Here is a 27,107-nt window from a genome sequence, read left to right on the forward strand (position 1 = left end):
GTGGCGGCCGAGTGCCAGATGTGGCCAGAGTGTTCGAGGACAGCGCCAGGCCGGGAGGTCTGCCTGCCAAGGCCCACCCCAGGGGACCCTGGCCGCACACAGGTGTCACTTCTGTCCATCTGCCCGTCCCTAGCCAGGGACAGGTGCAGGCACGGGAGCACAGCAGGCGAACACGGCCGACGTCCCTAGAAACACAGGCTCCTATTCTGTTCTAGGCTCCTTCCTTTCCTCCCTCCTCCTCCATCCCCCCTTCTTTCCTTCCGTCCTTATCCCCCCTCCCCCAGGGACAAGTCTGACTTGAGACTAAAACCATGTGCGGAGGGACCTGGGGGCGGGGCCTCGCGGGGGCGTGGTCTATCTCGGGGCGTGGCCTTCACGGGGGTGTGGTCTGCGCCCGTGGGCGGGGCGTGTTCTGCGCATGCGTGGAGGGGCGGGGCGGGGCCTCTTCCGCCGGGGCCGCTGAGGTGGAGAGGAAGGGTCCTTCATGGCGGGGTTGAGCCGGTGCCTCGGGATGCGCAGAGGTGAGAGCCGCACACCCGGCCATGGTGAGGGACGAAGACCTCACGGGCCGGAGGAAGGGAGGCCGCGAACTGCCACCGCCGAGGACACCTGAGGCCTAGGGTCAGATTCCAGAACCTTCCACGGGCCGGGCCGGGCCAGGGGGTGTGGGGAGGGGCGGGAGGAGCGAGGCCCGGGCGGGAGACGCCGGAGACGCCGGCCATGGCTCCTCTCCGCATCCTCCCGACGTGGCTGGAAGCCCCGGCGTCGCACCCCGCGGGCGGCGTGGGGAAGGTGGGCCGCGGCCTTGGGGAGGCCCCGGGTGGGGGTCAGGCCGCAGCCCTAACTCAAACCTGCCGACCACTCCACCACCGGGCAGCCCCCCGTCCTGCGCGCAGCTCCCCGGCCTGCGGTCTCCCTGGTGTGACCTGGCTCTGCGGCTTCCTTTAAGAAGCGGGAAGAGGATCTCACAGCTTCTCTTGAGTGGTCCTCGAGGGCATGTGGATGGCACCGGAATTCAGCTCGTTTTCTTCTTTTCACATTTGCTTCTGACGGTAAGAGGCCACATAATCATTTAAAATAACAATGCAGCCGGGCACTGGCGGCTCATCCCTATCATCCTAGCTCATCCCCGGCATCCTAGCTGCTTGGAAGGCTGAGCTCTGAGGATCATGGTTCAAAGCCAGCCCAAGTAGAAAAGTTTGAGACCAGCAGAATGACAGCAGGAGACATGTGGCCACCCTATATGGCAGACGTGACGTCCATCTTTTAACTAAAGGATGAACAGCTCAATTTCAACCTTGCTGGGCTCCTTTCAAGGCAGAGATTTCAAGGCCAAGTCAGAGCTTCCCGCCCAGGCCAAGTTCCCAGGTTCCTGGGGTACTCTGCAGCCTCTGAAGAAGGGTAAGAGTTTTGTATCCAGCCTCCATCAGCATCAGGTCCAAGCTGGAGACCATACTTCTGATCGCAAAACTTACTACAGAGCTACAGTAACCAAAAGAACTTGGTACTGCGCAGAGACAGACATCCAGCCCAATAGGTTGGAGTTGAGAGACGGGCATAAACCTTCATGCTGTGACCTCCCAATAGTGTCAAGGCCACTCAGTGAGTGGTAGAGACAATGTGGGAAAACCGGATACCACCCGGATCTACCTCACTTGGGCCTTTCCCTTATACCATAGATAGAGGTCAACTCAAAATAGATTAAAGACCTACTTGTAAGACCTTAAACTGCACATTTGTAGAAGAAACAGGAAAAAGGCCTCCAGACATTTGGAGTTGTCAACTATTTCTTAGGTATAATGCCCAAAATGAAGCTAGCCAAAGCAAAAGATAGATAAAAGGACTCGATCAAAGTAAAAAACTTGTACACCAACAACTCAACAATAAAAATAAGTCCCTCAACTAAAAATGCGTTAGTGTGAACAGACATCTCTGTAAAAAGGGATAGGTATAAAAGATCAAACGGAAAAACTTTTGTACACCAACAACTCAACAATAAAAATAAGTCACTCACCTGAAAATGAGCTAGTAAGAACAGACATCTCTGTAAAAGGGAAATACGTAGGGTCAACAAAAATAGAGGAAAAAATAGCTCCACACTAATAGGGAAATTGAAGTCAAAACCACAAAGAGTTATTCACTGCATCAGAATAACTAACAAAATGCAAAACAACCCCCCACCCACCGCACACACACGCACACAAAGAAAAGCAGCAGAGTGCAAGTTGGCCAGACCTGGAAAAGCTGGAACCTGTGTACACGATTGCCAAGTTTGTGCAGGTGTTCAGAGAAGTGTCTGGACCTCCACCGGAAGGTTAGAGATGAAACTGCCATGCTGTTCATAGTCGTATTTCTGAGCCCATATCCCCCCAAAAACTGAAAGCAGGACCCCAACAAAATGTTGGCACCCCATATCCAGAGCGAAGTGTGGAGCTCGTCTTGAGCACCATAAGAGGAAGCCAGCCCCTGCGTTCTCTTCAGATCAAACTTCTGGGCTGCCCTGGCCCTGGGTGAGTCACTCTGGAGCATGTCCTGCCTCGCAGATGACCTCAGAGCTCTAGGGCGCTGCCCTGCATGCCTGCCTCTGCCTGCTGCCCCCTCAGACCTGCCCTGTTGGTCATGCTGTCCTGGAGTAACTGGCCCGCCCTCACCTGCCTATCCCAAGGGCGGGTCTCAGTCTGGACTAGTAGTATCTAGGGACCAAGAGCTGCTGGCAGGAGCCAATGTGCCAGGAAGGAGGGAAATGTGCCAGGAAGATGCGTCCAGTGACTGCCGGTGAGTGTGACCCAACCTGGCCATCTCTGGGTGTCCCGGGGGCCAGGGCAGGAGTGTGTTGTCCCCACTCCCTCCTGCCTACCACACTGACCTGAGGGGAGGGCTGTTGTCAGGGATTGGGAGAGTGCAGGTGTCTGGGCAAATAGGGCTAGGCTCCGTGCTCTGTCTTACTGCAGTGGAGGTGCACGGCGGCTGGGAGAGGTGTTGGTATGACATCTTGAGGAGCAGGGAATAGGAGAGGACAGGCAATACCGGACCACGCCAACCTTTCCCAGGGAAAGTCTTCCTGTCAGGTGCTATGCCTTGAAGTCCAGCTGGAAAGGACTTAGGGCCACATTTCAAGCTGCCGAGGAGTTGAACTGTGAAGGGGAGGGGAAGACTGCTTCCTTCCGTTGGAGAGAAATGGAGGGATCCAGAGAGACTCTGGGCAGGTAGACTGGAGCCCTAGCAGAGGGCACAGGACGCTCCTCCCCTCCAGCAGTGGGCCCTGGGGTCCTTGTTTAACGCTGTTTGGCCATTTTCAAATGACTTGATCTTGTTAAGGGAGTGAGGAAAGAATGAAGCCCCGGTCTTTGTGGCCGCTCACCCGTGGCAGCCTGAGTCCATGCTGTGCTGGGCCCCATCTGTTGCTGTAGTATGTGGAAGCTGGCTCCGGCCAGAGCTAGAGCAGCAAACAGAAGGAAGGGTCAAAAGGAGGACACTCTTGCATTGTGTTTAAAACCCTTTATTGTAGGTTCTGAACTTTGCTGATTGATGTGGGTTATAGGGTAAATGAGTGAATATTTGCATATCTAGGTACTAGATCAATATTCTGTTTCCTAGTGATGTCATAGCCCTCTTAGTTTGTGTGGCTGCACAAGGATGCAGATCACCTTAGAATGAGTCCCTGGCATTGAATGGCACACAGACTTAAAAACTTTCCTGAGGACACCGACTTTTATGACAGCTGTGTTGGAAAAAAAAATTATTTTTTTTTGCCAGTCCTGGGCTTGAACTCAGGGCCTGAGCACTGTCCTTGGGCTTTCTCAAGGCTAGAGCTCTACCACTTGAGATGTAGCACCATTTCCAGCTTTTTTTTCTGTGTATGTGGTATCAAGGAATCAAACCCAGGTCTTCCTGCATACTAGGCAGGCACTCTACCACTAGGCCAAACTCCTGGCCCAGTATGTTGGAAGAATTTTTAATCTTTCTTTTTTCATTTTGCCAGTTCTGAGTTTGAATTCAGGGTCTTACACATTACTAAATAAGAACTCTACTACTTACACCATGTTTCTAGCCTTTTTGCTTCAATTGATTTTTTAGATAGCAGCTTAGCACCCCCTCCCCACTGCCAGCCACCCTCTGAATGAGACCCTCTAACCTCCACCACCTGTGAAGCAGGGATCACAAGGGGTACCACCACATTCAGCCCTTACCTCATTACTTCTAAACTGTCCAGTTATCCCATGCTAGTTATATATGGAAAATGCTGGCAGTAAGCCGGGCGTAGTGGCTCACGCCTGTAATCCTAGCTACTCAGAAGGCTGAGATCTGAGGATTGCAGTTCAAAGCCAGCCCGGGCACTAAGAAGTCCATGAGACTCTTATCTCCAGTTAACCACCAGAAAGCCAGAGAAGTGGCACTGTGGCTCAAGGGGTAAGACGGTAACCTTGAGCTAAAGAGCTCAGGGACAATGCCCAGGCCCAGAGTTCAAGCCCCACAACCGACAAAGAAAAGAAAAGATGCTGGCAGTGACCAGGTTTCCACTCTCACCTGCAGCCTTTTCACACAGACCTCGTGACTCATTCATGCACCCTAAGTTCCCCGCAGAGCAGCAAGATTGTGTTTACCTTGGCATATGTGAGTGTGAGATAAGTTCTTTCCCAACCCAGAAGTCAGAATTGTGCCACTATTGATTTTATGAGTTAATTATTTGGATTTGACCTTGTCCTTGGCACTTGAGAACCAGTACCTGGTTTGTTCCAGCTGGTCTTGGATAAACAAAGTGAAGGATAGAGTAATTGAGCTGGGTCCATTCCTTCATCTGGAGGCCTAGTAGTGGGTGCGTGCACATTCTCCTGTGAAGCTTAGGTGACACTTCCTGTTCTTTCTGCCAAAAATTTTCAGTAGATAAGACAATGGAGGCAGTAGCGTGGAGGTCAGCCAAGCCCTAAGGTATAACCTTCCATTTCAGCCCTGCTCTTTCCAGTAAGAGGTGCGGTGTCACCAGTGACTTGAATACACGTCGGCAAGCACCAGGAACAAACAGCTTCTCTGTAGTTACTTGGGTTAGAGGGAATTCACTAAGAAGTCCAGACTGTCAGGTTGCTCCCTGGGGGAGGAATGGAAGGGGCTATGGGGGTCCTGAGAGTCCAGCTCATATGGGCTCTGAGATAACAGTCTGGAGTAGCTTCTTTGGGGGCTCTTTGGTGACATGTCCAACACATTCCAAGCCCTATGGACTGGACAGTGGGGATGGCCCAGTGTGTACACACACGTGGTTATACACATGCAGACACACAAAACACAAGTCTGTGATAGCCTCCCTGGACTGAGAGCACAGGCTCCCTATGCATCTTCCTGACCGCACATGTGTTGTGGATACTAATAGCATTCTTCTAGACACTTGTGTCTTCCTCCCAGCTCTGAGAAGTGTCCAGATGGTTGCTCCTTGCCTCCTCAACGAGACGGCCCTTCCCTGACTTGAAATCCTTCCTGTGCAGATGCTTGGCTTCTGATACATTCTCCATTTCATCACTGTCACATCTGCCAGGTGTTCTATTCAGTTAGGGACTACATCATGTCTCCTCACTTAAGCACTGATTGCCACCCATCAAACTCTCTCCCTTCCAACTATCCTGATCGTGCTTCAGGGTCCAGTGGGGTATGGAGACTAGAAGAGTTTCTGAATTTCAGGTTTTCCACATGAACTGCTTAGGTGAAATTGTCCAGAGGTCACCTGACATACCAGAGTACAGGGAACTGTTGCTGTCTATGCTGTAGTCACTATCTGCCTAACAGATTTTGTTTTGCCAGCCCTGGGGCTTGAACTCAGGGCCTAAGCACTGTCCTTGGACTTTCTCAAGGCTAGCGCTCTACCACTTGAACCACAGCACCACTTCTGTTTTTTTCTATATATGTGATACTGAGAAATTGAACCTGAGTCTTTGTTCATTTTAGGCAAGCACTCTATCACTAGGCTACACTCCCAGCCCTTCCTAACAGATTTTTCTAGAATAGGATGCTCATTTCTGATGGGGGTTCTGGGCAGGAAGAAAAAGACTGCGTAAATCTGAGGTCATCTGCTTTTCTACCTAAGCAAAGGGAGATTAAAGTTCCTGCAACCTCTTCAGGTTCCATATTCACCTACCTTCCTTCCTTCCTCTTCTCATTTTACAAGGCTGTGCCAGCCTGATGTCCTTCCTCTAAGGCCTGGCAAGCACAGTGTTGAGCTGACTGCCAGAGATGCTGGCGGGGACTTTCTGCCCTTGTTGTGAGCCCTGGGTGTTTCTTCAGAGGCCTCTTTGTCAGAGGACGGACATGGGGCTTGCAGAATTGTGGTCACAGTCATCATCCTTGCTTACTCGTTGGCCCGAGAAGCCAATCTCCACCTGGTGATGCAGAAAGAGACAGAGCGGATCAAGACTCCGCCCCAGGAGGAGGTTTGGGTCTCATTCTAGGAGTTAATTCGAGTCAGATTATGTCCTACAAAGAGACAAGCAATGCCAGTCTTTTCAGGCCTGCCTGCCTTCCAGTGGGTGTGCTTAGCACATGCTCAGTGACTCCGTGACATTAACACTGAGGAAGCTCTGAGACCAAGACCAAAAGGAGACAGCCCCTGGTCCTTGTCTGTGCTGTCTGCTTCCAGCAGTCTCCAGTGCCCAGCACTGCAAAGCCAAAGGGCCCCGACCTCCACAGCTCCTGCAGGTGGGAGCCGACTCCCCACCCTGACGCCCTTTCACCATCACTACACCACAAGTGGGTCATGACAACAGGACAGGGACAGAGAGTGAGAGTGGTCCACGAGGGGCAGGGTGAGGGTGGTCTACCCCACACAGCCCGGGCAGCCACAGTGTCGATGTTATATGTTTCTAGGCACATTCAAGGCCATGTTCTTCGTCTTTGCTTCCATGTGTGCCTGGTACTCAGGATACCTGCTTGCAGAGCTCATTCCTGCCGTGACTCTGTCCAGTGCCGTCTACAGCCTCCGGAGCATTGGTGAGAGGCCCATCCTCAAGGGTGAGTGACTAGATGGGGATAGCTTTGTGCAGAGGAAATGGATGCCAGTGCCCTCTTGTGCAGGCCCCACGGTGTCTCAAGGCAAGTGCCACTGCATGTGCCCAGGGGTGATACCACCGTCTGCCCTCAGGCTGCTCAGCTGTGCCCTGCGCCTGTAGTCTGCTTCCTCTTGCAGGAAACTCATGGGGCCCAGATCATGTGCTCAGGTCATTCTAAATTTTCCAGGGGACTGTTCGTGTTCTCAGAAGCAGGTGCTCCTGCCTGGGGAGCAGAAGTGACCCGATGTCGTGTTGCATGGTGTGACATGATTCCCACTGGGACACGGTGGCCTAAGTGACAGCCTCAAGCACTCTTTACAGGATAGCCCTGCCTGCATCCAGGGCTTCTCCATCTTGATGTGCTCTGGGCACAGCTCTGGCAGAGGCTGTGCAGATACAAGTAGCCTGAGAGGTAGGCCTCCAAGCAGTGATTGCAAACAGAGCAGGGGCCAAGCCAGGCACATTGCTGAGGGGTCTTGATAAGCTTGATTTAGAGCATCTGGTCCTGTCTATTTGAGCTGCTAAAAATAGAATTAGTGTGGCCTGAGCAGACATAAAGGCAAATCCCACACAGGTATGAGGCAAAGGCTATCTAGCAACCGGCTTCCTGGGTCTTCTCACTGAGGCATTTTCTGATGGTGATGTTCTTTGCAATGCTCATTCTGCTACTGATCAACTGGCTGGAGTCCTTTTGCTGTATCCAAATAGAATTAGGAGTGGTGGGGAGATGTTCTTCTACTGCTAATAATCCCCAGACCTTAGCAGTTTTTGAAATCTGGGCTTCTGGCAGCTGCAGGCAGCAGTGGGCCGAGCCGCTCATGGAACAGCACATGTGCAGCCATGGGTGGCAGGACCCTTGGCCCTAAAACCCCACCATCACTGCCATTTTCTAGCTGAGGATGTTGCCTTGGTCCCTGATGGCTGGGGGAGCATCTCAGCTCTCGAAATCCTCCAGGGACCAGGGACTGACTGGCATTTCTCTGCTCTGGGTCTTTACAGCCTCTGTCCTTCTTCAAGCTCACTTCTCTGCTCTTTTACCTTCTCACAACTTCTGCCATCCCACCTTGTCTCTGACACTTCTGTTTCCTGCCCACTATCACCACTGCATTTGCCTGGGTAGCAGCTATCTCTGCTGAGACTACCATGCCTCTGGTGATGGCTGCCTCTGTGGCTAGTGACAGCTCTGCACTGTCTCTGTAACTATCCCCACACTGCCACCTCTGGCACCTCTACCTGTGCCTCTTTGTCTTCCTTTGTGCTGTCAGCTCAGCAAGAAAAGACTACATGAGAGAAGTCCTCATTGCATCTATGTCACACAATCAAGGGAAGCATGGTTGGCTAGAAAATGTAAGTTAACAGCCTTCTTATCTGATTGAAAAGGGGTGGTGGCAAGGCTACCTGCACTAGTCAGGATGAAATCCTTCATGCAGATGAAGGACTGCGTCTGCACCAATCACAGCTGCAGGGTTATCTCAGGGTCACCCAGGCTAGTGTTGGCAAAAGGCTTGATGTGAGCTGTTGAATCTATCTTGGCTGGCATATAATACTTTCTGGATCTGAGTTGTGCTTTAGCAGCCAAGCACCTGATTGTCCTGTGGCTTCCTCGAGGTGTCTAAATATGTTCAAAGCAGCTGGGCTGGTATGAGGATTGTCCATATGGCTGCTGGACTGTGACCCTTCACTCCAGGTATCTGGGACACCAAGAAGGGTCTGACAGCTATCAATTAAGGAATCAAATCTCCCCAGCCTCCAACATCTTAACATTTAAAGGGAAAAAAATCTAAAGGTTTATCATTAATATAAACAGTGCTCTAACAGGCCCCAAAGAGAGATGAGTCCCTCCCCCACGTCTCAGTTTCTAGAAAGACTGAGTTACCTCAGCAGGAATTTCCCAACCATTTAATTACCATCAAGTGCTTATCAGTAATTAGATTTATGGTAGGTCCTTGAGCTCTTCATTTCCCGATACTAGTTTTATTTAAGAGTTCCCATTTCGAGAAAGAATAAGTTATTGCAGAAGGAAATGACAGTTGTATAACCTGTTTATTAATTTGGCACCTCCTGGTAGCTGCTCCTATTCTAAGGCTTCATCTGGGGCTTCTCTTTGAAGAATTGTTAGGGCCCTGGGCTGAATGGGGTTGATCCCTGCTCTGGGTAAATAGCTCATTTGACATACACAGGGTTCTTCATAGGTTCAAGTCCTCTTCCTCTTCAGCCCAGGGGCCTTGTATGCCCTGGGCTCCAGCAGTGGAGCCTGGAAGTGTCTGTTTCCAGAAGTGAGCCTGGGCCAGCCCTGGCGAGGACCTCTCTGCGGACTGCACCAACTCTGGCAAGCCCTCAGTCTGAGCTGGGTGAGGGAAGCACAGCCTCTCAGGGGACCAAGTTGTCCTCCGAGGAGCCATCTCTCTGAGGAGCCTCCCAACTGCAGGGTGTCTGCCAAGGTGAAAGATGCCCACTTGTAAAGAATATGCTAGAGAATAAGCACTGGTGGCTTACTCCTTATCTACTCAAAAAAAAGACTTGAGGATCTGAATTCAAAGCCAGCCAGGACAGACAAATCGGACAGACTCTTCTCTCCAGTTAACCATCAGGCCAGAAGTACAGCTGTAGTTCAAGAATTAGAGCCACAACCTTGGTAAGAAAAAAAAAAGCCAAGTGAGAGTACAAGGTCCCGAGTTCAAGTCCACACACACATATATACAAAATATGTTAGTATTTTTACGTAGTAGGATATGTTAGTGATACTTTCAACTATCAGATGCATTTTCAGATGAATACCTAGGTAATACATATCATTACTAAATTTAAAGAAAGAGGGTCTGGGAACGTGGCCTTGTGGCAAGGTGCTTGCCTGGCATGCATGAATTCCTCAGTACCACATATACAGAAAAAGCTGGAAGTGGTGCTAAGGCTCAGGTGGTAGAGAGTTTAAGCTCCAGGACTGGCCAAAAAAAAAAAAAGGCAAGCAAAAAAGTAAGTAAACTATAGTGTTAAAAAAAATCCAGAGACACTTGGAATGTGCCGTATTACTTATTAACAGCTAAATACCTGTGAGACTCTTATCTCCAATTAACTACCAGAAAACTGGAAGAGGCGCTGTGGCTCAAAGTGGTAGAGCACTAGCCTTGAGCTAAAGACTCAAAGACAGTGCCCAGGCCCCAGGCCCAGAGTTCAACCTCACAACCAACAACAACAACAAAAGCCATGCCTCCAGCCTTTTTTTTCTGTGCCAGTCCTGGGGCTTGAACTCAGGGCCTGAGCTGGTTTTTGTTCAAGGCTAGTACTCTATCAGTTGAGCTACAATGCAACTTTGTAGCTTTTTCTGAGTAGCTTATTGGATATGAGTCTCATTGCTGGGCGCTGGTAGCTCATACCTGTAATCCTATTCTCAAGAGTCTGAGATCTAAGGATTGAAGTTTGAAGCCAGCCTTGCAAGAAAGTCTGTGAGATTCTTATCTCTAGAAAACTGGAAATGGAGCTGTGACTCAAAGTGGTAGAGCACTAGCATTGAGCAAAAACGCTTAGGGACAATGCCCAGGCTCTGAGTTCAAGTCAACCAAAGGAAAAAAAAAGTGTTTTGTGGAATTTTAAGCCCTGTCTGGCTTTGAACTGCAATTCTCAGACTGCAGACCTTTTTTGCTTTAGTCCATAGAGTCGAGGTGACAGGTACACCACTGCACCTGGTTCGTTAGTTAAGATTTGGTCTTGCTAACCATTTGCCAAGGCTAGCCTCTTAATTGCAATCATCCTGGTCTCTGCCTGAGCTCTACCTGCTAAGAAGCTAAGATTACAGGCATTGACCACCACATCCAAGCCAAATTTATTACTTGAAAATTTAAGTGGCATAACATATTCTTTAAATATATTTAGCCCTTTTTCCAACTTTATAGATACCCTCAGTATGCATAGAAAAATTCCAGAAGGATCTGATGTATCAAGAGTGTAAGGTCTACCAGGAAAGGCCGTGTGTGGACACCTCCCCACTCCTGTTTAAGTCTTAGCCCAGTACCTGTGTTACCTAGGTAACTAGCACATGTGCAGGCAGTTACCTCTCCCTTCTCTGGGGTTACATCCTGGACCGCCTCCCTCAGACCATTAGAGGGTCCCAGGCTCTGAAGTCGCATCCCCATCTGGCCTGGCCATGCCTTCTTTCTGCTCCTTCCTAGATAACCTCTGCCAGGCAACCCTCTTCCCTTTTTAGGCCAGAAGAATCTCTCGTCTGAGCTAGGGGCTAGCAGTTCTTTCTCCTGCTTAAATACCACGGGGTATTCTCGGCTAACCTAATTAAAATATAACACAAAAGAACCAGAGTGAACAACCAGTAAAGAGTCTGGGTTTACCTGAAGTGTCTCTTGTGCTCCAGTAACCCATGAGGGTGAATAGTTAGATGACACCAATTCTGGCTTCTTTCCCTTCGTTTATTGCATCTTATTTGGGGGATTTTCATTGAACTATATAATCCTGTGTTCTTGGCTTTCCAAATAAATTGTTTGCATTTGAAAAAAAAAGAACCAGAGTGAAGTGTGTAGTTAAAGGCAAAAGAGATTTCAAGAGCCACAGACGAAAAGAAAACCAGGCTTGGGCACCATTGTGCGTTTTTTGTTGTTGTTTTGGTTTGGTTTTTGTTTTTTTTACCAGTCCTGGGCTTGAGCTCAGGGCTTAAGCAGTGTCCTTGAGCTGTAGCTCAAGGCTAGAGCTCTACCATTTGAGCCTCAACACCACTTCCAGCTTTTTCTGTGTATGTGGCACCGAGGAATTGAACCCGGGTCTTCGTGCATGCTAGGCAAGCACTCTACCACTAGGCCACACTCCCGGCCCCACCATCATGGTTTTTGAGAGTGAAAATAATTACCAGAAATATTTTTTTACCTCCTTTCTAATTCTATTACTCTCACTTTTCTTCTTAAGAAATCAAATCATATCTCATAATTCTTATTATCAAATGAGAATAGGCAATAGGCAATTAGGAGACATTGACCAGAGCTTTTGTAAGGCGAGCATAGAAGGTGATGACACTTGGTCCCTCTGGCCCTTGATGGCTTTTGCTTTGTACTGTGGGGATTAAGCTAGAACTTCAAGCATGCATACCATGTGTTCTGCCTCTGGTCTACACCCCTGCCTCTCCCTTGGTTCCTTATATAGGACACGCAGACAGAATTTAGTTTCACTGAGCCTAGGCACACACCTATGAGCAGATTCTTCAGGGTCCAGCTGTTCTTCATTCAACAAATATTGACAATATTCTACCAGTATTATGTAGGTGCTAAGATCAGAAAACAAAACCCCCACTGATGTGTAGAAATGTAAAAAGGGAAAGCTAGTGGGAAAAGGTTTGAGCTAACAAAATACAAGAAAAATAAGATCCATCAAAGCAATGTAGGGCTAAGCTGGAGCAGGAGGCGGCGAGACAGGATGTGAAGGCCAATCTAGACCTGAAGGAGAATCACACAGGATCCTGCTCTGGCAGCACGCTGGGATTTCTGAGCTTTCCCCTCTTGGGGATGGAGGACTGTGCTCCCTGCCAAGCTGGCCAGCATTTCCAGAGCCAGTAGACATAGATGTCAGGATGGTTCGTTCTCAGCATCTTAGTCTGCAGCAGGTTCTTCTGTTACCACTGCTGTCTGCTCTCATGTGGTACTACTGTGTAGCTTCAGAGTGAAAATCTAGGCCTGGGCTTTTACTCTGTGGGAAACATAATTGACTGAGTGTCCTTAGTTGTTACTGGTCTGTTTTGATCATCTATTTCTGTGTCTTAAGCTTGGCAGATTGTATTTCTAGGAATTTATGGAGTTGGTCTACGTCATCCATTTTGTTGTCCATAAGAGACATCTGTGGTATCTCTATTGTAGCTCCCCTCCACTTCTGATTGTCTCCTTTTTTTCTTATCTTAGCTAATTGCTTGTCAATTTTGTCTCCCCACCCCCCCTTTTCGTCAGTCGTGGGACTTGAACTCTGGGCCTGGGCACTTGAGCTGTGCCCAAGCTCTTCAGTTCAAGGCTACTGCTCTACCCCTTGAGCCACAGCACCACTTCCAGTTTTCTTATGGTTAATTGGAGTTAAGAGTCTCACAGACTTTTTGTGCTTGGGCTGGCCTTGAACAGCGATCCTCGGATCTTAGCCTCCTGAAGTAGCTGGGCTTCCAGGTGTGAGCCACTGGTACCTGGCTACCCCTCCTTTTTTAAGAGAAGAATGTGTGGTTTCATTGACTTCTTCTGTTATTTTTCCAGTTTCTGTTTCACTAATTTATGCTCTGATCTTTATTGTTCGTTAGTAGGTTTTGGTTTTGTTTTCTGTTGATTTTTTCAATGTGTGCCAGTCCTACTGTCCCTGAGCTCTTTTTGCTCAAGACTAGCATGCTACAGCTTGAGCCACGGCTCCATTTCTGGTGTTTAGAGATAATTAGATATAGAATCTCACAGACTTTCCTGCCCAGGCTGGCTTCAAACTGCGATCCTCAGATTTTAGCCTCCTGAGCAGCAAGTATTATAGTCAGGAGCCACAGCACCTGGATTCTTGTAATAGTTTAGATTTTTAATGTCTTTTTTGACCCATTGGCTCAGGAACATGTTGTTTAGTCTCTACGTACTTGGAAACTTTGAGGGATCATTCCTGTAACTGAGTTCTGGTTTCATTAGCATGTGATCAGGAAACACAGAGGATAGATAGGCTTTCAGTTTTTGTAAATTTGCTAGGCATTTTGGCTGCCACCTGTGTATGCCTGGGGAGCCTGTGTGTTCTGTTTGTGCCAGGCTGAATGCTGTATGTGTACTTGTTAGGTTCTAGGTCAAGAATGCTCTGGTCCACTCAGATTCATTACGTAGAAACATAATCACCAGTGCAGGACAGTGAAGAAGTAGAGCTTTGGAGTGGAATAGTTAAGCCATGGAGACGTTTCTCTCAGGAGTGGACTTCATGCCTCGGTAAAGAGCTAGAAGAAGGGCACAGGTTTCTTCCTTTCTACCTCATGAGGTAGCATGCATAAGGAATAGCTTTACCAGACTCCAAATCTGCTGTTGCCTTGATTTTGGATGATCTTTACAACTGTAAGAAATAAATTGTTAGGTTAACAAATTAAGGTGTTTTAGCAGAGGACTGGTGGCTCACGCCTACAATCCTAGCTACTGAGGGCACTGTGATCTAAGGATCCCGGTTCAAAGCCAGCCTATCAAGAAAGCCCTTAAGACTTTTGTCTTCAGTTAACCACCAAAAAGTCAAAAGAAGAGCTGTGTCATGTGGTAGAACACTAGCCTTGAGCAAAAAGCCCTGAATTCAACCCTTAGATTGTGTTTTGTGATGGTAACCTCAAGGAAGTAAGACAGTTTTTCCCTGTTACCACATCAATTTTCTATCTGTCCATTACAGCAGTGTCCTCTTAAAGTCATGTTACCATTTTGCAGTCCATCTTCTCACAGGCCCCTCCATATTTGCTTGATATTGTTGATATGCCCACACCAGGTAAGCATACATTCATAATAGTTACACCTTCTTCATGAGTTGACCCCTTATCATTGTTTGAATGCCATCCTCTGGTGAACAGTTTGATCTAAACCCTGTGAAATCTGGTGCAAGCGCAGCTACCCTTGTAGCCCCAGAAGCCGCCAGACCAAGAGCCTCTGACTGCTCTCTCACCAGTTCATTTGCATGGCAATCTTTTTCCACCTGCTCACCTCCACTCCACCTGTGTTCTTAAAAGTGTGATGAGTCTCGTATTGGAAGGGTACTTGGCTCATTTTTGTTTTTTTCAATGTATCTTCATTAGAGAACTTAATCTAGTTACATTTAGGGTAGTGTGTGTGCGCACACACAAGCACCTGTGCCTGTATTGGAGATTGAACTCAAAGCTCATGTTCTCAGTTGGCTGATGTCCTGCTACTGGAGCTACCCTCCATTTCTGGCTTTCTGCTGCTTAATTGAAAATAAGAATTTTACAGTTTTTCCCTCTGGACTGGCTCTGGACTGAGATCATCATATGTCAAGATTGCAAGTGTGAGCCACTAGCACCCAGACTAACTCCGACAGCTAGAGACTTACTAGTAGACTAGCCAAGTAACAATTTTCCTAATTTTTTACTGTCATAATTTTTTCAGATTGCTTTGTTTCTTTCTATCTTGCTATATTCTTTTATAATTAGATCTTTTTCTCCTCTTCTCCTCTTCTCCTTCATCTGGTTCCATTGCTTAAATTCAGCTGCTTGCTTACTTGGCTGGTGTTCTACCACTTCAGCCATGCATTCGGCTGTCCACTTTTTCTCAATGTTAGTGCTCTGCAACTTGAGCCACAGGGCCACTCTGGCTTTTCCTATGTATATGGTACCTAGGAATCGAACCCCAGGCTTTATGCATGCTCAGCAAGCATTCTACCACGAGGCCACACTCCCAGTCCTCCAGCTCTGCTTCTGATTGTTATTTTAGAGATAGCATTTCAAAGATTTCTTCCCAGTCTGTCTTTAAACCAAGATCCTTTGAATTTTAGTCTTCTGGGAGGGTAGGATTAGAGGTATGAGCCACCAGTGCCTGGCTCATGATCAGATGAGTTTCTGTATTGATGTGCCATGAGTCACTGCTCACGATCTACTGCATATCTTACCATTTTCTACTTCTTGGTTTCTGTGTACCAACACAGAAAACCACGAGAATCCCCAGAGTGAAGAACCAAGTCCCCTGTCAAACTTGGAATGTGAGAGGGCTTTTTCATTTTCCACCAGGGACGTAAGATTTCAATCTCAACCAAGCACAACCTGCCATCCTACTCTGGGACTTGCAGGAGAAGCACATGAGGCAGTGAGACAGGGTATGAGCTAGTGTCTGAGGGGCCCGGAGCTGGCTGCTTTTACATCTCTCAGCTCCAGGCTAGCCTGAACCTCCTATCTAGAGCCATCTTCAGGGACTGCCACACAGACACCATGTATCCCAAGCAGAAAAGCTCAGTTCCTCTAGCTGGTCAGCCAGTGTGTGGTCAGATGTGCATGTGTGGTACTATGTATAGTGTATATATTGTATACATGATATGAATATGTGTACCGAGCCGTGTGGTATACGGTATGTGTATGTGGCATGGGATCCTTGTGTGTTGTATTCCATGTCATTTTTGCCCTGTTTGTATGGCGTGTGTGTGTGTGTGTGTGTGTGTGTGTGTGTGTGTGTGTGTGTGTGTGTTTAAGGCCATGTAAAGGCAGAAGCTGTGCACATCTCTACCCAGGCCTGCCTCTGTTCCCTAGCCCTCTGGACTTGTGTATCTCTGTTATTGTCATGCAAATATGGATGGTCCCAAGAAGGTCAGTTTTGATCACCAGCCATGAGCAGTGGTTCCCATATTTGTGGGATTGTTGTGCCTACTCAACATTGCTGAGCATATTTGTTGCCCTAGGGCAGAGCATCTTGGAGGGCGTCCAATGGTTCTCCCGCAGGTGAAAATATTCTTCCGAGTGGCCCCTTCCCTCTGGCATTGCCACCACTGGGAACTGGCAAAGAGCTGACATAGTCATACTTGGAGTATATCTGCTAAGCTATTGTGATGCTAATTATTAATGTTCTGTTTCTTACAGCACCAGACCCCAAAAGGCAGAAGTGTGATCACTGGACCTCATGTCCCCCCAACTCCTATGCCTACCGCTTACTCAGTGGCGGGGGCAGAGACAAGTATGCCAAGATCTGCTTTGAAGATGAGCTGTAAGTATCACATTTAGGGTGGGGGCAGTGCCTCCTTTCTGCTTCTGTCTTCTGTTCCCTTGATCTCAGACCCTCAGACTAAGGCCGAGGAAGCTCTCCTGTGTTCCTGAGGAGAACAGTGATTATTTCTGAAGGCATGCTCTCTCTCTCTCCCTCTCTCCCTCCCTCCCTCATTCCCTCCCTTCCTCCCTCACTCCCTGCCTCTTGGTTTGTCTATTGTTAAACTCAGTCTCAGCTGACCACAGTTTGTATTTTGTTTTTTCCTGAGAATTTGTGTAAAAGAACAAAGTCTGGTGACTTTGAAGAGTCACCATAACCACAGTGTCACCTGAAAGCTGTGTCCAATTTTGCCCCATGGTCCCCACTCTTACAGGTTTAAAGCAGGGGCATTGTGTCTGTCACCATACCTCACTCTTTTTCTTCCCCTTCTTTGGACTTTATTTTTGAACATGCAATGCATTTACACAGTTCAAAATTAATATATATCAAAATTATACTCAGATATATTTTATATATGTTCTAGTTTTTCCTCTGTATCCATCTCCATTTGATTTTGTTTTGTTTTGTTTTGCCAGTCCTACCTAGGGCTCGAATTCAGGGCCTGGTCACTGTCCATGAGCCTTTTTTTGCTCAAAACAAGTGCTCTCCAGTTGAGATACTTCACCTTTTCTAGCTTTTTCTGAGTAGTTAATTGGAGATAAGAGCCTTACAGACTTTGCTGGCTTAAAATGGGGATCCTCAGATTTCAGTCTTCTGAGTAGCTAGAATTGCAAGTGTGAGCCACTGGCCCCTAGATTTCATTTGTTTTTGTTTTTGTTTTTCTTAATTTCTTCTTTTTCCTTTTTGGAAGTGCTAGGATTTGACTCAAAGCCTCACATTTTCTCAATTTGCTTGCTTGTTCAGCTGGCATACTACTACTTGAGCCACACCTCCAGCCCAACATCCTGCCTGATACTTTAGAGATGGCGTCTCAAAGACTTTTCTGCCCAGTATTCCCTTGAACTGTGGTCCCCTAGGTCTTATCCTTCTCAGGAGGTAGGATTATAGATGTAAGCCACCAGTGCCTGACCATTTTTTTTGGTTTACAGTGAATATTGTCAGTGGTTCCTTTTTAATGGAAAAATAAGCTTCCTGTGCAAAATTAATAGATACCTATATGTGTATTTTATGTGCATATATAGGTATGCATATGTGAGTACATATGAATATGAGTATGTGAATGTGTTAATATGCATATCCTTTTTGTGTGGGGGGGGGTCATGGGGCTTTAACTGGGCCTGGGTACTATCTCTGAGTTCTTCAGCTCAAGGCTACTACCCTGCTCTTGAGTCAAGCCCAACTTCCTGTTTTCTAGAGGTTAATTGGAGATAAGAGTCTCAGGTCCTTTTGTGCCAGGGCTGGCTTTGAACCTTGATCCTTAGATCTCAGCCTCCTGAGTAGCTAGGATAACAGGTATGAGCCATCTTTCCCAGTGCATATTTTTAAAAAAAAAAAAAAAAACAAATAAAATAGGTTTCCTACTTTATGGGTTTATGGGTGCATAGCATGGCCGGCCCATAGTGTGTTTATTCCACTATTTTTACACTGGTGTGCATTTCTAGAATACAGAATTTTTTAATACTACAAATAATGCTATGACAAATAATCTCATAAGTAGGTAGTGTTAAATTATAGGATACACACATGTAGCCTATATCCTGATTAAGCAATTTTCCTCTGTGTACTTTTTACAAATCGGCTCCCTCTTTCCTTCTTCCCCTTAGTAAGAACATCCTAGTGTCCCCATGGCGGGTAGTTCCTTGCTTTTCTTAATGGTTTTACTGCCTGAGCTTTCATGCATACCCTGTTCCGTAATTTTATGTATTTGAACTTTGTGTCTGAAGTCATAAAGCACACAGCCTAACATATCTGATCTTTTTAGCTCCAAATGGCATTTGCGAGCTCCCTCCTAGTTCTTGAGTGTAACAATTTTTTTATGCATTTTTACTGCAATGTAAAACTGCATGGCTTCAATACACAGCCATTTGTTTTTCCATTCCACTATGGAATGACAGCTGAATCATCCATAGTTGGTTTTGATTAACACTATTTCTGTCTCTTGGTGCACATGTTTCTGTTCAGCATTGGTTCAGGTGCAGTGAAAGGATCCCACATCTAGACTCAAATTCACTTATGTTCTAGAAGGATTTGTAAGACTCAGTAACAGATTATATGAGCAGGGCTGCGGGAGTACTAGAAGACACTAGCCCTGTGAAGCATGCGGTCTTGAATTCAGGTCTTAGCAATGTGCTCTCTCTCATACTCTCTCTCTCTCTCTCTCTCTCTCTCTCTCTCTCTCTCTCTCTCTCTCTCTCTCTCTCTCTCTCTCTCTCTCTCTCTCTCTCTGTGTGTGTATATATATATATATATATATATAGTTTCAGATAATAGAAAAGTAAAAAATGTAAAAGATAGATGAAAAAGGTGTGACCACTGCTTCTAGTTGACATTTCTCTGAAATATTCCTGCAAGATGATGGCTGTGTGGCTGTAGTGTCTGTCAGTGAATCCCAGGGGCCATTCCATCTCCCTCTGACTGCATTGTTTCTTTTGCAAAGTCAGCAAACAATCTATATGTAACTTGTTTTTCTTTTTTCTTGGCCCCTTAGTTGAGCTAAAACCAGGCTGACATCCACACAAATATTAGTTTACATCTGGCTTACTCTAAGAATTTAATCCTTTGGTAGCCTACCCCAAGAAAACCAAGGGGGATATTTAGCATGATGTTCATTCTGGCTTTGCTTTTGTCCCCTGCCTCTCTTAGTTTTCATAGTGCTCAGCGCCTCCTCCCCCACCCTCCTGCCACCATAAGGACTCTGGAAGGGTAACCATAGGATGAGATGTGGCACACACAATGACTGGGTTTCTGCTGAGGCCTTTCTCTCAGGCCTGAGACACCAGTCTACCTCTAGAGGGCTCAAAAAATGTTCCCTCTCCTCTCTGGTTTTTTTTCTCCGTGGTAGTAGATCCAGAGTTCCCATCTTTCCACAGTCAGAAATGGAAGCCTTTGCTTCCTCCAAGTTCTTATAGGATTATGGAAAAAGCATCAAGCCTGGAAGGGACATAGGAGAGTTTAGGTTAGCATGTCAAAGAGCAGATTTGTACATGCCAATTCACTGCCACAAAGCACAAAAGGAAGGCTTGCAGAGTATACACACACACACACACACACACACACACACACACACACACACGAGTCTGTGTGTAAGCTTCCCATCTCCAAGAAAGGTAGTCTTCTAGTATTAGGGCATAATCCTCATGCAGTTGACCTGTCAAGTTCCTCAGTTTAAGGTAAAAGTTAAGTGATGAGACACAGTGTTCTCTCACAAGGAATAATTGAGCCAATCTCAGTGGTGTGGCAAAAGAATGGCCAGGAGTCAAGCAAAGCTTCAGTGGGTTCCCTGAAAGAAAAATGACAGACTCGGGAGAACTGAGCTCAGGTGGGAAGGCCTTCCACTGACTCTTCCTGCCTCTTACCGGTGAAATAGAAAAGTAGGTGCTTGGGAGCTGAGCTAAATAAACTTACAAAGCAAAATAAACATGAGCAAGTTTCCCCTTTCCTTTTTGTCTAAATCATTACCTGAAATGTGCTCCAGGAGACTGAGCATGCAGTAAGCGGAGGCCTGTAGAAAGTGTGTGGAAGGTCTGCGGTGAGGTCTGGGAGCTGAGGCAGGGCTGGTGGCCAGCTAGGAGGCCAGGAGACAGCCTGGCACAGAAGCCTGTCAGGGCAGGGGAACACAAGAGGGAGGCCCGCCCCTTTGGAGGAGCTCTGAGCTCCAGGACTGATGCTCCGCTGTATTTCAGGCTTATGGGCAGAAAGGCTGGAAATGTTGCAAGAGGAATAAACATTGCCATCATCAACTGTAAGTTAAATGTTCCCCTTAGAACTTTCCTGAAGGTGGGAGAGAGTGATGGGGAAGGGTGACCATTGTTCAAGATAAACTCATGGGCCTAGAGTGTGGCCAAGTGGTAGAGTGCTTACCCAGCATGCACGGGGCTCTGGGTTTGCTTCCACGATACCACACACACAGAAAAAGCCAGAAGTGGTGCTGTGGCTCAAATGGTAGAGCGCTAGCTTTGAGAAAGCTCAGAGACAGAGCCCAGACCCTTAGTTCAAGCTCCAGGAATAGCAAATAAATAAATAAACAAACTGATTCATTGAACTGAAAACATTTGTACAACTACTTTAAGATAATAAAAATGATAATGGAAAAGAACTTGCCCTAGAAACTCAGAGATTGACTTTTCCCACAGACCTTAGGATCTCAAGATCTTTGCCTATAATCTAGACTAAGTCAATATTGTAATACATTTTAAATTATATGCTGATTATGTTTGTTGGTGGTGATTGTGAGGCTTGAACTCTGGGCTTGGGCACTGTCCCTGCCCTACCCCTTGAGCCACAGTGCCACTTCTGGTTTTCTAGTGATTAATTGGAGATAAGAGTCTCATGGACTTTAGTGCCTGGGCTGGCTTTGAACCACGATCCTCAGATCTCTGCCTCCTGAGTAGCTAGGATTACAGGCTTGAGCTTCTGCACGTGTCTATACTGATTATTTTTAATCTGCCTCACTTTACAGACTATTTGTGGCTCCAATGACAACAAAAATAAGAATATAATAGAGTATTTGAAGAACACACAGACGAGACAGGAGGCAGAGTGATGCTCAGATGAGCAAAGACTGAGGTCCTAGATTGTGTCCCACACCTGTTCTCTGATGCCAATGTTTTTCTGAGCAGAGTGTGACACAATTGGACAGTCCCCAATGCTGTGCAACCAAAAAGCCACAGGAGCCCCCTGGAGGGAAGCCCTGGCTTTCCATCTCAGTTTCTTTTGCCTTTGGGGGGTACTGGCAAGAACTGGGGGGGTTGGGGAGAGAGGGTCCCTGCAGTACCCTCCGAAAGAGGTTTGTTCTGATGTCTCTGGGAGAGAGTCCCTCTGTTTCCCTAGGAAAGGGGTCCCTGACGTATCCATGCAAAAGAGGCTCCCTTCAGTGTCCCCACCAGTGACATGACAGCATAGGAGCATGGGCCAGTGACAGCAGGGCTGCAGGGTGAGGGACAAAATGTTCTGATTTAAAGTTCCCATGGGAACATAATGAAGAGGTGGAAAGGGCTGAAGTGGGGCTCTGGTATTTCTGGAGGAAGCAGCCAGAGGAGGGAAAAGCGGGTGAAGATGGAGTGTTATCAGATGCTGGCTGGAAAGCCCTGTGCTGACCTGTGCTGGTGACAGGGCAGCCACCGTCTTCAGGCTGTATGCCCACACTAGTCATGTTTCCTGCAGATACACCAAAGAAATCTATCGTCAGTGGAGATGGGGGTTGTGGTCCTTGCTTTTAAAATATTATTTCTACTTACAGATGTGACAGGAAAGCTGACAGCGACACAGCATTTTGATATGTATGAAGGTGGTAAGAACCTCTATTCCTGGTAAAATTTAAGATGAATTTTAAACATAATGTAGACTTGAGGAGAAACTGAGGCACAACTTGACGAAGAAACGGTTACCGTGGCCTGTGTTTGTGGGATCTAAGGTCTGGGGGTGGGGTCTGCATTGCAGTCACAGGCTCCCTTACTCTGCAGTATGACCCCAGGAGCCGGCTCTGTGTTAGTGATAAAAGAGGATCCTCACAGGTGACAAGTGTGGCTAATCAAAGCTTTAGGGTCTGCTTTCCCCCAAATGTGGCTTTCCTTGTTTCTTGGAGCCAAAGAGCTATTTTCTGGAATTCCTGTTCACTGTGCCCTGAACAGCCACAAGGATTGTCTGTGCCTTGCCATTTTCAGCTGGTAGAGACCAGCTCAGGGAAGTGGAGATCCAGAGTGGACAGACAAGCAGAGGGCAGGAGAAGGCTGACAGCCTAGGGAATACCTCTTTCCACCGAGAAGACACTGATCTGCCTTGACTTGATCCTGCAGATGGCTCTGGACCAATGACAGAGTTCATTCAGAGAGCAACTCCCAAGTCCCTGCTATTCATGGCCACCCAGGATGACGGAGGCTCCCGGTGAGCGTGTGCACCTGGCACAGGGCATCGGGGCATGGGTCAGGGTCTGGGGGCAGCCGAGCCAGCTCCGGGGAGGTGAGCGTGTGCACCTGGCACAGGGCACTGGGTATGGGCCAGGGCCTGGGGCAGCCGAGCCAGTCCTGGGGAGGTGAGCGTATGCACCTGGCACAGGTCACTGGGCATGGGCCAGGGCCTGGGGCAGCTGAGCCAGCCCTGGGGATATGAGTGTGTGCACCAAGCACAGGGCATCGGGACATGGGCCAGGGCCTGGGGGCAGCCGGGCCAGCCCAGGGGAGGTGAGCGTGTGCACCTGGCACAGGGCATTGGGTATGGGCCAGGATGGAGAAGAGCTATCTATGTCTTCTGGGAAAGATAGAGGCCCAAAGGGAACAGAATGAAAGATTGTAACAAAACAGACTGCTTCTGGAGGGGGGAGGGGCAGGTGCAATCACTGACACTAATGTACCACAGTACAGCTCTTCTAGAACCTAAGAAATCCTTAACAGAAAAACAAATCCACACCTGGACCCAGGATAGGAAGATGGCCAGTGTGGACTTGGAGACGGAGGGGAGAAAGGAAAGGGAGGGTAGGAGCAAGAAAAGCATAAAACACTTGTGTACATGCATGCCTGCGTGCTCCCATATACACACGTGCATGGCCTCCTTCCCCCACACGTGCGCGCATGCACACACACACACCTACGCGTCCGCACGCGTGGATGCTCCCTCGAAGGAGCTAAATGCCCAACACAGACACCCTGTGTGGAGATTTACAGCTTCAGTCTCACACGATTCCCTCCATTGCCCCCAGACTTCAGGCCAAAGCCAAAGACGCCATTGAAGCCCTCGGGAGCAAGGAGATCAGGAGCCTGCGCTTCCGGTCAAGCTGGGTGTTCGTGGGGTCCATCGGCTTTGAGCTCCCTCCAGGAATTCAGAGGGAGAAGGTGAGTGGCCACAGGAAGGGCCACGCTTTGCAGAGGTGACAGGTGGCTGTCACTTGAATCTGTAAGCGCAGGCTCTGAAAGCCTCCGTGTCACATCAGCATTCAGCCTTCCCTGAATTGTCAGACTTCTCAGATCGCTATGAAAGTAAGGATGCCGACAGGGCTGTGAGACTCAGTTGGCCCCAGCCTCCTCTCACCTCGGCTGGTGGTCTGCCCTTGCCTGGGGACCAGGGAGCAAACCTCACGTGGTGCATATCTCAAACAGGGAACACAGATAAGCACCAAGTAGATGCAGCTTTTGTGTCATTGCAGCAGTGACTTGTCTCCTGCTTGATCATGCCCCTCTAGACAATGAAGTTCTCCCTTGTCAACTAGCAGGCCTCCTGGGACAGGCCTAGCTGAGGGTGGCACAGTGGCCTGGTGACCATCACAAGCAGGGCCTGTGGGTGCTCATGCCAGCCCCTTTCCAGATTGCAAGGAGGGGCTATTCCCCTGTTCCTTCCAGAGAAGGGCTACGTAGCTAGACAGCCCAAGAACCAAGGAAGCAGTCTCCAGGGTCAACTCATGTGGCTTCTGGTGTCAACTAGACATTAGTCCTGGTCTCCTCCCTGCTGTCCAGTGTGGCCACAGGGCCAGGAAGACCAACAGGTGAACTGCCAGGAAAACTGAAGTCCAGAGATCTCACACAACATCACGCATGTCCCATGGTGTATCCCCAGACTCTTGAGCCTCTGTCTCCAGGTCTGCGCCTCACTCTTCTCAGTCCCAGCTGGGTGCGGGGAATCTCCAGCAGAGCCAGTGAGCATCTGCCTTGATAGGGCCATCCTGTCAGGTCTGCTCACAGGTGTCCAGGCACAATAGTAAGTGGGAATGGCCTTAGCCACAGCCTGGACACCCTTCCCATCTGCTCTGTGGAGTGTGCCCACATAACTATAGTCCTCCAGCCCCCAGAATGCAGCACAACGGCCGGCATCCCAGAAGGTGGCAGGATCTTGAGAGCCTATGGTGAGCTGGTCATGTGGCCCTGCTGAAGCTTTCATTCCTCAGCTCGGCCCTCCCCACCAGGAGGTCATCGGAGTGACAGAACGCCAACCCAGACGGCCTCTACTATGTGATATGTGTGAAGCTTCCTGAATAAGCAGACCTAAACATAGAACACAAACTAGGTCTGGGGGGTGGGGGTGCCTAGATGATGGCTGCTGGAAGGTAGGAAGCTCCTCCTTCAGGTGACAGAAGCAGAGCCACAGCAGGAGCTGGGTAGAAAGGTGACCGCCTCAAGTGAGTGAATGTCATAGTATGTGAATTAAGTTGTCATAAAGCTGTTAACACAGAGCAAGGAATATAGAACTATTCTGCCAAAGTTAAGATGGCACTGTTTATTGAAGCTCCAAATGGCAGGCCATGCTTGAAGATGGGAAGGACGCAGATATGAACACAGCTGCTAAGCGAGGAGCTCTGAAACGCTCTGAAGAATACAAATCTATGTCTCATTCCCAGTATGGGTACTCTGCTATTGTAGAGCTGGGCTGTACAGCACAGATCCAATTTCCACTCACCTTCTAGTTGATCACAATTGAATAGAACTTGGAATCCGGTTCATAGCTGCGCCAGCCACCTTCTGCAGTTAGACTGCTGGGGTGAATGGCCATTGTCCGAAACAATGTTGACTGTAGAGCCTCGCCATCTGTGGAGAAAATTCTAGGCCTGCATTCCAATATCCTTAGGAAGCACATCGAAGCAATGCTCCCCTCCCCCACCAGCTTGGTTTGGAGTAAATCCCATTCTAGGAATTAGTTCTAGGTACATGACTTTGCTTGAATTAAATCTTTGTCTGCTAGACTCATGAATGAGTGAAGCTCTTTTCTCTTTGCACAGATCAACCACTCTGATGGTTCGAAGAATAGATATTCTGGCTGGCCAGCAGAGGTCCAGATCGAAGGCTGCATACCAAGAGAACTAAGCTAAGCCAGTGCTGGGTGGTCCTCAATAAATCTGTGTTTGTATAGATGAATGAAGCTGGAGTGGCCACGGTACCCCTCGTACCTTGTACATACCTCCTTCCTGCATGGGGAGGAATGGTTACGTGGGGGGTTGTTGGAAACCAACAAGGCCCATTGCTAGGTGGCACGTGATGTCCTTATCTAGGATTTATCTAGTGCAGTCTCCCAGTCAGGACATCAGAAACGATGGGGAACTGTGAACGGAAGGCAGCAATGTAAGCGGAAAGGAAGGGTCACGGAAATCAGTGTGCTTGTCTGGGCGCGGGCCAGCATGGTGCTCAGCTTCCCGGGAGCCTGGATAATTGTCCAGTCTCCGCTTGTGCCACCTCAGGGATGAGCAGGACTTGGCTGACTGGCCAGCCCATGTTGTGTTCTTGACCTCTCTGGGCCGTGGATGAGGGCAACCCGGATCCAGTGTGACTGATGTTCTTACCAGGGGAGAGTGGCGTTACAGCAGCACATGCCGAGTGCTGCCAGCCTCCAGCTGGGAAGGAGCACATTTGTGGTGCTCTAGACCATCAAATCCACGTGTACTTCATTAATCACCCGAGGAAATGAACGCGTTGTGATAGATAGACATGTAGATGTTAAAACCAGCCAGGGATCATCTATACACACACATACACACCCCTGTTCCTCAAATAACAATGGAGTGGCTCTTCTCTGGCCACATCTCCTCTATTCTCCTGTGTGTTACAAAGGTCCTGCTGCAGAATTCCTGCCTCAGATCTATGTCTGTAGCTGTCCCCTCCTGGATTCTGGCCTCTGCTGCCCTTACCTCTGTCTCCCCTCCACTCAAGCCACATGCCTGTGTTCCTTATTTCCTTCCTCTTTTCTCTCTTTTTTCATAGCCTCTTCTTATTTCCATTCCTCTTTGTCAGAGGATCTCTCCTTCTCTTCAAGTCAAGGTCTGTGCCCTCAAGTTTTGCCTTTGGGCTGAGCTTCTGCCTGGAGACAGAAATGTAGAGAAGCCACAGCACAGCACTATGACTGTAGAATCTAGAAGCCTCAAGAACAACCGCATTTTTCCAAGCAGGAAATGGTCTGAAAACTACACCAAGAACCCCCACTCCAGAGAAAGGCTCCCCACCTCCCTCACATTCCCCCCAACCCCTCCAATCCAAACAGCTCACACCTTCACATTTCACCCACTCTCTCTGTAGAACAGATGGCCTCTGTCCACCGCAGTCTTCCACACCTGTGTGCCCAAATGCCCCTGGCTGCTGTGGGAGGATGGGCAGAGGGTGGGCAGTTTACACACACCACGCACACCAGCAAAACGGAAAGGCAGCTTCCCGGGGTCTCCGAGTACCCGCCTCTCTTCTCTTCCCATGGGAGCAAAGGTTTATTAAGGCCAGGCAGGGGATGTGGCTTGGGTGTGACTTGGTGGAAGCAGTCTTGGTCTTAGACCTCTCCCACCAGC

At 48.3% G+C, this 27,107-nt stretch overlaps 1 protein-coding gene across 4 annotated transcripts; it reads left to right on the plus strand.

Annotated features, from left to right (window-relative positions):
* The first annotated feature begins 434 nt into the window (after nucleotides 1-434).
* Fam3b (FAM3 metabolism regulating signaling molecule B) lies at nucleotides 435-27,107 on the plus strand. Of its 4 annotated transcripts, none has more exons than XM_090349525.1 (8): nucleotides 435-521; nucleotides 6,850-6,993; nucleotides 16,576-16,699; nucleotides 20,542-20,600; nucleotides 22,098-22,148; nucleotides 22,654-22,741; nucleotides 23,553-23,685; nucleotides 25,560-25,966. In XM_090349525.1, the coding sequence occupies exons 1-8, from the start codon at nucleotides 485-487 to the stop codon at nucleotides 25,647-25,649; spliced, it is 726 nt and encodes a 241-aa protein (XP_090205651.1). In that variant the 5' UTR covers nucleotides 435-484; the 3' UTR covers nucleotides 25,650-25,966. The 4 variants fall into 4 exon arrangements, with proteins under 4 accessions (XP_090205651.1, XP_090205643.1, XP_090205660.1 ...); XM_090349517.1 differs by lacking the exon at nucleotides 435-521 and adding an exon at nucleotides 2,194-2,775 and having other exon boundaries at nucleotides 22,098-22,145; nucleotides 25,560-27,107; XM_090349534.1 differs by lacking the exon at nucleotides 435-521 and adding an exon at nucleotides 2,194-2,775 and having other exon boundaries at nucleotides 6,904-6,993.

The sequence above is a fragment of the Megascapheus bottae genome, chromosome 1 (assembly GCF_031878675.1).
Source record: "Megascapheus bottae isolate mThoBot1 chromosome 1, mThoBot2.hap1, whole genome shotgun sequence".
Taxonomy (NCBI): Eukaryota; Metazoa; Chordata; class Mammalia; order Rodentia; family Geomyidae; genus Megascapheus; species Megascapheus bottae.